The 12,181-nt window shown below is 39.5% G+C and overlaps 1 protein-coding gene across 1 annotated transcript in view; it reads right to left on the minus strand.

Moving 5' to 3' along the window:
- Window positions 1-6,640, minus strand: part of LOC106577458 (oligosaccharyltransferase complex subunit ostc) — a 43,913-nt gene extending 37,273 nt beyond the window's left edge. The window contains exon 1 of the mRNA XM_014155454.2: window positions 6,403-6,640. Coding sequence (XP_014010929.1) covers window positions 6,403-6,541 — 139 coding nt within the window. The 5' untranslated portion in view covers window positions 6,542-6,640. The remainder of the gene's footprint in view (window positions 1-6,402) is intronic.
- Between the last annotated feature and the right edge of the window lie 5,541 nt (window positions 6,641-12,181).

Genomic DNA, 12,181 nt, shown 5'->3' on the forward strand with positions numbered 1-12,181 from the left:
ATTGAAGACTCATGTTAAAAAGGAACCACCAGCTTTCATATGTTCTCATGTTCTGAGGAAGGAACATAAAATATTAGCTTTTTATTTTTTACATGGCACATATTGCACTTTTACTTTCTTCTCCAACACTTTGTTTTTGCATTATTTAAACCAAATCGAGCAGGTTTCATTATTTATTTGAGACTAAATGGATTTTATTGATGCATTATATTAAGATAAAATAAGTGTTCTTTGTTCATTCAGTATTGTTGTAAATGTCATTATTACAAATATTGAAAAATAATATTTTTTTAATTGGAAAATAAATAAAATACCAAAAATGTACATCTATTTTTTTTATTTTTTATTTTTTTTTAAACGGCATCGGCTTTTTTTTGGTCCTCCAATAAAATCGGTATTGATTATTTTATTTTTTTTATATATAAAAAAAAAAAATTATAAATCGATCGACCTCTAGTTGAGTCATCCGCATACATAGCTTAACTCAAAGCCAGTGGCATGTAATTAGTCAAGATTACTTTTTCCCCCCCAATGGGCCAAGACCAGTGGTTCTCAATCCTGGTCCTGGGGACCCAAAGGGGTGCACATTTTTGTTTTTGCCCTAGCACTACACACCTGATTCAAATCAAAGCCCTTTGATGAGTTGATCATTTGAATCAGCTATGTAGTGCTAGGGCAAAAACGTGCCCCCCTTTGGGTCCCCAGGACCAGGATTGAGAACCAACGGCCTAGACAGCTGCCCTGGGGAATTCTTGATTCTACCTGGATTATGCGGGAGAGGCTTCCATTAAATCACTTGTGTAATTGCTGTGCATGTTGAATGTCCTTCCCTATAAGCATGCTGGAAGTTTGTTTACTGTAAAATAACATTGTATCTGGTCAAACACCAATTTTTCCAAACATTTACTAGGGGTTGGTAACAGGCTGATTGGTCAGCTATTTGAACCAGTAAAGGGGGCTTAACTATTCTTAGGTAACAGAATTACTTTTGCTTCCCCCAAACCTGGGTGCGCGCGCGCGCACACACACACACACACACACACACACACTAGTAGGCTTAAATTGAAAATATGGCAAATAGGAGTGGCAATATCATTCGCAGTAACTTTCTATCCAAGTTGTCAGACCCCGGTGGCTTGTCATTGTTGATAGTGAAAACAATTATTGTTCTCTAATTATGCAAGTGTGTGTTCAACACTAATTTAAATCTAAGTAATACCAGACAGGCTGTTCTAAGAAAAAAAGTGTAAAGCCTTTATTAAAGCATAGCAAAGATTAAAACAGACAAATTTGTGAAATTGTTTATCCAACATGTGGTTGTGTGAGGCTTGGTGCTCACAGAATCAGTAGGCTATTAAACAAACACTCAAACAGAAGCAGAATTGGTCTTATTTCTGTAGATATGGATGACTTATAAAGTCAGGCACATTTAACAGTTAGGCTATTGATTATAGACCTAATTATGTTGGGGTTTCCTCTCCTCACTTTTCTTAGACAAGGCAAGTGCTGTTTTCGCGTCTCCTAACCGCTGCCGTCTCCGCCGCATTGTTCTCAACACCAATATGCTAGTTAACTTTGCTATTATGCATATAGCAACATGGTCTTGGAAAAGACACCAATTCAACAGCGCACTGATGTTTCAGAACCGTGGACAGCGACCACTATCTTACACAGAAGAAAGTGCATGTTATGAAAATATATTTTTTATTAGTGTTGCACCATTGTTCTAACGTAATATAACCATATACAATTTCAGTAGCACGTCTTAGTGATGGACTGCGCCATCCCCATGGCCTCCACAATGGATTAGTCCACTCAGACAGGCGTGAATCAGACAGCTGTCTTGTACACCATGAATATATTTAATTTTTTGCTACAGCACGACAAAAAAATTATAATTCTTGGTCGATCAACAGCCTATCGACCAAACAACCAACCAGTCGACTAAATGGGGTCAGCCCTAAACAGACTGAACACACACTTGCATCATTAGCAGCGAGAGCAGGCAGGCCAGGTCGAGAGAGAGTGGAGGGGCAAGCAGAACGCTCATTGTTTTGGCAATCTGCATCTCACAATGTCTTGTCTGGCATGCCTAGTAAATTCACCAATGTAGCCTAAAGTTCACCTGTTCCTTAATTAAGTGGGAATTTTTCATAACGTTAAGGATCCCAACTTCATTTAAAACCGTTTACACCCCTAATCCCTACCTGTACTATAACTACTCAATAAGACCACAGTTAATGTAGTGCATTATTGGTTGAAGCGTACAGTGAAAAATAAAGTATGGTACTTGAATTAAAAATTGCCATGAGTGGTACATTGATAATCTGTTTTAAGTAATCTGATAATCTGATAATCTGTTTTATTGTTGCCAAACTGTGCTCAGTCAAAATTTACAGTGCCACTTTGTTACCAGAAACTGGTCACATGTTCAATTATTGAACATGTGACCAGTTTCTGGTAACAAAGTGGCACTGTAAATTTTGACTGAGCACAGTTTGGCAACAATGGGTAAGTCTGCCCTCTTCCTCATCAGTACAGTTAAAAACAATAGTAGTATTGGGGCAAAGTTTTTGTAATTCATTTTGTCTCGCTTGCCGTTACAAATAGAAGGGGGAAAAAAGTTACAAAAAATGTTTTAATAAGTTGTTCTGCGTAGGCAGAGCCATAAGTAAATAAGTCAACTGGGATATACAGTCGAAGTCAGAAGTTTACATACACTTAGGTTGGAGTCATTAAAAACTTGTTTTTTCAACCACTCCACAAATTTCTTGTTAACAAACGATAGTTTTGGCAAGTCGTTTAGGACATCTACCATGTGAATGACAAGTAATTTTTCCAACAACTGTTTACAGACAGATTATTTCACTATCACAATTCCAGTGGGTCAGAAGTTTACATACACTAAGTTGACTGTGCCTTTAAACAGCTTGTGAAATTCCAGAAAATTATGTCATGGCTTTAGAAGCTTCTGATAGGCTAATTGACATCATTTGAGTCAATTGGAGGTGTACCTGTGGATGCATTTCAATGCCTACCGGCAAACTCAGTGCCTCTTTGCTTGACATCATGGGAAAAATCTAAAGAAATCAGGAAAGACCTCAAAATATATATTTTATTTTTCTTCTAAAAGTCATCCTTGGGAGCAATTTCCAAACGCCTGGAGGTACCTGGTTCATCTGTACAAACAATAGTACGCAAATATAAACACCATGGGATCACGTAGCCGTCAACCACTCAGGAAGGAGATGCGTTTCGTCTCCTCGAGATGAACGTACTTTGGTGCGAAACGTGCAAATCAATCCCAGAACAGCAACGGACCTTGTGAAGATGCTGGAGGAAACATGTACAAAAGTATCTATAGCCACAGTATATCGACATAACCTGAAAGGCCGCTCAGCATGGAAGAAGCCACTGCTCCAAAACCGCCATAAAATAAGCCAGACTACGGTATGCAACTGCACATGGGGACATAGATGATACTTTTTGGAGAAATGTCCTCTGGTCTGATGAAACAAAAATAGAACTGTTTGGCCATAATGCCCATCGTTATGTTGGGAGGAAAAAGGGGGATGCTTGCAAGCCGAAGAACACCATCCCAACCGTGAAGCACGGGGGTGGCAGCATTATGCTGTGGGGGTGCTTTGCTGCAGGAGGGACTGGTCTATCAGTCGGGTAGTTCAAACTTGGTCGCAAATGGGTCTTCCAAATGGACAATGACCCCAAGCATACTTCCAACGTTGTGGCAAAATGGCTTAAGGACAACAAAGTCAAGGTATTGGAGTGGCCATCATAAACCTTTGACCTCAATCCTAAAGAAAATGTGTGGGTAGAACTGAAAAAGCATGTGCAAGCAAGGAGTCCTACAAACCTGACTCAGTTACACCAGCTCTCAGGAGGAATGGGCCAAAATTCACCCAACTTATTGTGGAAAGCTTGTGGAAGGCTACCCGAAACGTTTGACCCAAGTTAAACAATTTAAAGGCAATGCTACCAAATACTAATTGAGTGTATGTAAACTTCTGACCCACTGGGAATGTGATGAAAGACATAAAAGCTGAAATAAATCATTCTCTCTACTATTATTCTGACATTTCACATTCTTAAAATTAAAGTGGTGATCCTAACTGACCTAAGACAGGGAATTTTTACTCGGATCAAATGTCAGGAATTATGAAAAACTGAGTTTAAATGTATTTGGCTAAGGTGTATGTGTAAACTTCCGACTTCAACTGTATATGACTAAAGAATTACAAATAGACAGGTATTACCTTTTCATGTTAGGAAGATGGAAAGGTCTGTCTATTTGTGTAGGGGAATTCTTTTTTTTTTTTTTTTTATAAAATCACCCTGATTAATTCATTAGTCCTATCCCAGTTAACCCATTTACTTATGGCCCTGCCTACATCGAACACCTTTGTTTTTTAAATAAAAAAATTCTCTCTTCTATTTGGAACGACAAGCCAGACAAAATTAAACAGACCTATTAATATGAATTCGCAGGGGCTGTCCGAGACGTGTGCAAGTATTTTAAACAATTACATTGATAGAACCCACAATCTTTGATATCAAAGCTAATCTACCCCACCCACAAAAAATAAAACAGTAACTATGGGGCGCTGTTGAGGGAGAAGCAGCGAATCACCTTCCAAAATGTATGTTTGTGACACAGATTGGCACAAGGGTCAGTCAGATTAGGTAGGCAGTCAGATCTGGCACTGACACCGGATGAGCGTGTATTAATCCCGAGGTGCGTTCATGAACGTTTGTCCCATCGCTGCAACTCCCGTACGGAATCTGGAAAGGTAAAAGTCAAGAGCGATGCGTCCTCCGAAACAAGCCACACTGCTTCTTGACACTGCTCCCTTAACCCGGAAGCCAGCAGCACCAATGAGTCGGAGGAAACACCGTACAGCTGGCGACCAAAGTCAGCGTGCATGCGGAACGTTTGCTATGTTGCGGAAAGGTTTGTACTGAACGACACGTTTCCCCAAAACGTTCTTGAACAGACTGAGGTATGTTTGCTCCTTTTTGGTAGGTGTGGCTTGAAGCAAAGAGTAATGTATTTAAAGGGCAGTGCCAAGCTGACAGCTTTCTAACCCCTACCCTTTTTTCAACTGGTCTTTCAGTTCAGCGCTGTTTCTGTTCAGTGAAACGTTCCAGAACATACTGAACGCAGCCATGCTGTAGGACTTATTACAGCAAGCACCAGCAGGTAAACAAACAACTAAAATGAATGAGTGACTTAGAAAAACAAATCATGACTCAAGTCAGTAAAACAAGTAGAGTCAGTAACACATCATGGCAAGGTAAGCCTACACAAAACACAGCCCTTATTTTAAGTGTTTCTAAAATCCCCTATGGGAAAAATTCATGGTGGAAAAACTATTGGAACCATTTCCCTGTTTGACCGCTAGGTTTTATGGGTATTATGACTCATACGGTGGTACTGGGTGCGTTCGTAAATTCATCCTGGCTATCTACTCCGATTTCAGAGCACTCTCCTCAGTGGAGCAGAGCACAGAATAACTAATAATTTACGTACATTCAACACCCGTTCAAAAACGGTGAATATGTCAGTAAAAAAGTCGGCAATTTTTTTATTGAATTGTTGCCAGAAGCAGTAATCCAGGGCGTCAGTGACTAACATGAAAACACCTTAACCAGTTCTGCTAGGGCGAGTAAAATGGTCAGAGTGAGATTATCTAATTCGCGTCTGTAAATAGTTTGCAAGCCTTAGGTTGGGTGCTTGAGGTCAGAACGCTCGAATCAAACCTACTCCTCGGACAGAGGATTCAGTGTGCGCTCTGAACTCTGAATTTTGGAACGGAAGATCTGAAAACGGTCTGAATTTACACCCAGAGCGCACTCCAGATTGAATTTACTAACACACACTATAACAAACCCTGTCATAACAGACAATGCCAAAATCATTGTGAATTATGTCAAACTGTTTTTAATGTAGCTTATTTTGCCAAATACACAAAAATGTATTACAGTAACTGTTGGATTTCATTTTTTTTCGCTATACCGTAAACGAGCCGTGACCCCAAAACCACAATATGTACTGAACCGTGGGTTTGGTTCACAGTTACACACCTAGCTAGTACTAGCTAGCTAAGAAGTTAGCTATTGTGGAGATAGCTAACTCCTCCGTACTCGGCCCAACACTGATTAGCCGATTGAATAGGTCTGACTGCATAAAATACGTGTGATGGGTGAATAAGACGTTGAATCATATTTTAGTAGGCAATACATGTACCTAACGTTAGCTATTTAGAAGCCGGGTGTAACTTTAAACATTAGACAAATCCTGTATCGAGGCTTTACAAAACAATCTGTTACAGCTACCTAGCTAAACTGGCTAGGCAGCTAACGACGCTGCAGTGTTCGACAACTTACCTCCAGTGATGAGAAAGTACGATACAATAACGATCGCATAGACTGTCATAGCCGACGGCATGTGCAGCCATGATGGTTTTTTGAGTTTTATATTAGGACATTCCAACACTGCGAAAGGTACACCGTATAATGTCTCCATTGCTAATTCAATACGAACTGACTCTTTAGGTAAACTGAGATTTCTGGCTGCTACGCCGACGTGTCCAGGAAGTGCCGAAAATCTAGTTAGTAGATAAACACTTCAAAGCAAATACTATAATTTTTAACCACAAATAATGCATTTCATGGACTAAAATGTTATTTAATATTTAATATAACTATTTTATATACACATCTTGAAGACAATCTGAACTGACATGTGACCACGGTTTATTAACCTTAAAATGTTTCCCTTACCTGTTAAGACCTTTAGTGCTGACGTAGTGCTGGTTGAGTGGGTAACCTTTTTGCAAAGATTAAGGCTATAATTTTGTAGTCGTTATTTAGGAGTGTGATTGGACGCCAATTATCAATACTTAGGAGATCCTTGTGTGGTTTAGGTATAAGAGTAATAACCCCTTGCGTCAGAGAGGCAGGTAGTTCTCCCTTCTTAATAGCCTCCTTAAAGGTTTCAAGTAAAAAATGTGCTATTTCTTCAAAGAAGGTTTTGTAAAATTCAGAGGTTAATTCATCACAACCTGGAGATTTGTTATTTTTTAACTGAGCAACCCCGTACTGGATGTCCATAATGGATAAATCTTGGCAACAAGACTGATTGAGTTCTTCACTAACCAAATTAACATTCTCTATAGAATCAAGGAGATCCTTAGTCACTCAAATGGTTATCTAAGGAGTAAAGATTCTCATAAAACTTAGTGGTAAAGTCTGATAACAACTCTCTATCCTCAGTTGCAACCCCATTAATCTTAAATTTCCGAAGTGTGTTGAGTTCCCCTCTTCTCCAAATTAAAAAAGTATCTACTGTTCTTTTCACCTTTTTCAAGCCATTGTTTTCTAGATCTTATGAAAGCTCCTCTAGCCTTTTCCTCATACAATGTATCTAGTTGATTCTGTAAATCATTCAATTTAGCTTTCTCATTAAGATCAAGATGCTCAATCTCTGTGATATCAGCAATTGTTTTAGTGAGTTCAGCTACCTCACATCTCCTTAAAGCAAGCCGTTTTCCGTAAGTAATACAGGCTGAGCGGATTTTAAATTTCAGCAGTTCCCAATATTTCCCATATTGTGCATTAGATGTAGCTAAACTCCAGTAAACAAAAATTAGATTCTTAATCACATTTTTTAAATCATCATGCAATAACAATGAGTTATTTAATTTCCAGTAACCACCAGAGTATTTCTTACTATCATTACTGCACATTCTTACAGTCAACCATATGACTTTATGATCCGTCAGGACTGCAGGCAGTATTTTTACCTCTACAGTGTTGGGCTCAAGACTAGAGGTTATCACCCACAAATCAAATCTTGATTGTAAGGAACAATCTCTATTACTCCATGTGTATTGTATCTCTCCAGGGTTTTTTACTCTCCATATGTCAATTAAGTCCAGGTTTTGGCAGAAATTCACCAACTTGTTCACACCAATGTTAGGCCTATGAGGCAATCTATCAGTCTCATTAGAATAAACCATATTAAAATCTCCACCAACTATAATCTGACTGGATGGATATTTTCTCAGAAGACTTTTAAGAATTTCTTCAATTTCCTCTAGAAGTAAGTTATTTGGAGGACTAGAACAGTATCCATATACATTACACAACACAAATAATCTGTCCATGTGGTTGATGACCGCTACTAGCCAATGTCCATTGGAGTCCATTTGAGTAAACAAAAATTTCCCTTTGAAATTGTGTGCTAAAATTGCAACCCCAGCTGAATGATTAGTCCCGTGGGCCAAAAAAATGTCACTGCCCCACTGATTTTTCCAATAATTATAGTCCTCTTTGCATGAATGTGTTTCTTGAACGAATACAAGATCTGCGTTGCAGTCCTTACAAAACAAAAAAAAGCTTTTCTCTTGCACAGGTTTCGTATCCCCCTGGCATTGACTGACATAAACTTCAAGTCCATATCTATAGAATAGAAAGAAAAATCCTATGCAATCTCAACTTTACCCTCTCTATAAAAAGTTGCTTCATATATGCATTAACAGAAGTCTTAACTTGTAAAACAGTAACACCATATTTCAAAAGTAGAACGTTCAGTTTGCAGTGAGGAAGGAACTACCTTGTAAACCTACCGACAGAACAAATCACCCCGGTCATATTTATTTTCCGTTGGCGAAAAAGGCTCTGATTCCCCTGTAGTATCCACCCTTTCCTTGATTTCGGGCCTGTTGTACAAGAGGCCATAATTTTGCCTTTGCTGCCTTGTCTGCTGCAGTCAAGTCCTCCCCGAATCAAAATTTTCTCTCTTTCAGAAAGGCGCTTTCCTTTGCTTTCTTCCAAACTGCATCTCTCGCTGTGCGAAAAGCAAACTGGATGATGATCGAGCGGCTGACGATGGCATCTTGTTTCTTCCCAATACGATGAGCGACATCCACAGCCATATATCCATCGGGGAAGTCCGGTGCCACACGGTTACAGATGTCTCTTACTTAGCGCTTCACATTCTCATCCTGGTCCTCGGGGACACCGTAAAGCCGTAGCCCCCACCTTCTCCGGTATCGCTCTGCTTCCGATAAGCGCTCTTGCATGTCTGCGATGGTCTACTCCTGAGCAGTGCATTTCTCAGATGTAGCAGTGTTTGCAAGTTTAAGCTCTTCGATACTTTTCTATGCATGATTCAGAGAGGTCTCGAGGTCAACTATTTTTGATGTGTTCGCATATCATTTTCTCCAGACCATCGGCTCTTTGCATAGACAGCATCAATTATGTTGACCTGTAGTTCGCGCAAAGACAATTCTTTCTGTGTCTTTTTGGGTGCAGGACTATTGACTGCATTTTCAGAATCAACCGAATGTCCAGAATCCTCCATTTCTTCTCCTGAGGAGTCAGGTGGCGGTTTTTCTCCAACGTATGAGTGCTCAGCTAGCAACTGCCTTCTCCTCCCTTTGCTCTTTCGCACATTTTTTCCTTCCATTTCTCAAAGTTTTGAATCAAATTATCGGTCAACTAAGCGTTGTTCTCTATTGTGTTTACTATAAGCCAAGTTCCGTTACATTTAAGTAAGTTTGAGAGGGATAAAAGTTAAGGTTACTCGGAGCAAGCTGAAATCTCGTCTGCACTCGCCGCCATCTTCCAGACATCCGTTGTCAGCCTGATAGTAGCCATACTAGCCTCAAAGTCGCTCGTTTTATCATTACCTCAGTATATTAATATAATCATATCTCTATAGCTTTTTAAAAATTATTCTTGTTGAAAATTGTGTTTATCCATTCAGTTAGTGATTTTTGTAATTCGATTGTGTTCTGTGTCTTTTTTTGTCTCGTTTAGCTAGCTATTAAAACCTCTCTGGGATAGGGGGCAGTATTTCCACGTCCGGATGAAAAGCATGCCCAAAGTAAACTGCCTGCTACTCAGGCCCAGAAGCTAGGATATGCATATCATTAATAGAGTTGGATAGAAAACACTCTGAAGTTTCTAAAACTGTTTCGAATAAGTGCATGTAAACCTCTGACCCACTGGGAATGTGATGAAATAAATAAAAGCTGAAATAAATAATTTGCTCTACTATTATTCTGACATTTCACATTCTTAAAATAAAGTGGTGACCCTAACTGACCTAAGACAGGGAATTTTTACTAGGCTTTGTTAGGGTTGAACTGGCTATTTGTTTGCATAACTTATATAATATACTGGGGAAGCTATGCTACAATATTAAGTATATAAACTACGGGTAAATCAACTGTTGAAGACAAGAAGAATTACAACCGGCAACAGGAAGTGCGTTACGACGCTGGGATCAGCCTGCACGCCGACGACAGGAGGAGCAAGTTTAAACCACGTTCCTCCTCCCTCTGACAGGCCAGCATTGAGCGGGAACTATCTCTGTCAGAGTATAAAAGAGAGAACAATAGAATGTGACGTCCTCTTCTCTGTTTGCCCTGCGAGGTATAACAGAGAGACCGTATACGAACAACATATTTACCATACACGTGTTTGCATTAATTAAAGTACAGATAAATCAGAAGTTACTATGTGCTGACTATTTTGTTCTGATACCAGAAACGAACTGTCGCGACTTTAACAGCTTAAACGTCAGGAATTATGAAAAACTGAGTTTAAATGCATTTGGCTAAGGTGTATGTAAACCTCCACTTCAACTGTATATCACATTGCAACATACCGCTCTTTAGGAGTTTGACTGACAGGGGGATGAAGGAGTGGTTTTATCCTTTAAATTTACACTGAGGAACCCTGTTGCGTCTGGCTGAGGGGAGAAACTGAAACTTTGGGTGGTGTACATGAGAGGGGTCTGACATTTTCTTGGCCTATCTCATGATTGATTGTTCATAAACACAGTCTGCAGTGATGGGTGCTACCTCACACCCATCACCTTCAAAGGCAGCAGCTACTCCTCCTGGGGTTTGGCGAAATTAAGGCAGTTAACATTTAAAAAAAATATATTCATTACAGAATTCACAACAGTGTGTGCCCTCAGGCCTATACTCCACTACCAAATATCTACAACTCAAAATCCATGTGTACATGTATGCACATGTTGTGTATGAATGTGTTTGTTGCCTCACAGTCCCAGCTGTTCCATAACATGTATTTTTACCTGCTTTTTAAATCTGATTTTACTGCTTGCATCAGTTACCTGATGTGGAATAGAGTTCCATTTAGTCATGGCTCTGTTGTACTGTACGCTTCCCATAGTCTGTTCTGGACTTGGACTGTGAAGGGACCTCTGGTAGCATGTCCAGTGGGGTATGCATGGGTGTCCCGTACCTTCATCTTGTCAACACCTCTTACAAAAACAAGTAATTAAGACAATCTCTTCCACTTTAAGCCATGAGATTGACATGCATGTCATTAATGTTAGCTCTCTGTGTACTTTTAAGGGCCAGCCGTGCTGCAGTGTTCTGAGCCAACTGCAAATTTTCCCAAGTCCCTCTTTGTGACACCTGACCACAAGTGAAGTGTTCAGGGAATATATATATATATTTTATTCTCCCAGAGGATGAAGCATAATCGTTGGATATATATATATATATATAAAGATTACCAGATGTATGTTATAGTATCTTTGTTAATATTGCTAGATCTCATTACTGGTTTATCATCCACTTCAGTATATTTGATGGATTCCTAGCCAAAGCATGGCTGAGATACCTTTCTATCCATTGATATGTAGTCGCAAAGCCCTAAAATATGTTCACAGATCGATTATCTGGGGGAATTCTCTTTAGATACCTGTGGGTAGCCAGAGTATACCAAAAACACAGGCCAATTGCAAAAAGACACTTAAACCAGCTTGATAGCTGTAGCCTCCGATCATTAAATATTCTTCCAACCCATTTTGTCACTCCTATGTGACACCCGTCATTCAACCGTCAGTGCAGACGGAATTGTCACCGACGTAAAAAATTACAGGACGACAAGATCTTATTTCAAAACTGGCTTGTTTGGAGTGTTGTGACAGGTTTACATTGTATTGGCCAACAAAGAATAAGATCTATGCATACATTAAAAAAATAACTCACCTTCAGAATTTCAAAATACAAGCGCATGCAGCACCATCCTAATATTTCATGTCATCTGCCTGAGAACCTTGAGTAAATATACACAATTCCTGGATGTAATGTCAACACTTTCTCAAAGTCCATATGTC

The sequence above is a fragment of the Salmo salar genome, chromosome ssa18 (assembly GCF_905237065.1).
Source record: "Salmo salar chromosome ssa18, Ssal_v3.1, whole genome shotgun sequence".
NCBI lineage: Eukaryota > Metazoa > Chordata > Actinopteri > Salmoniformes > Salmonidae > Salmo > Salmo salar.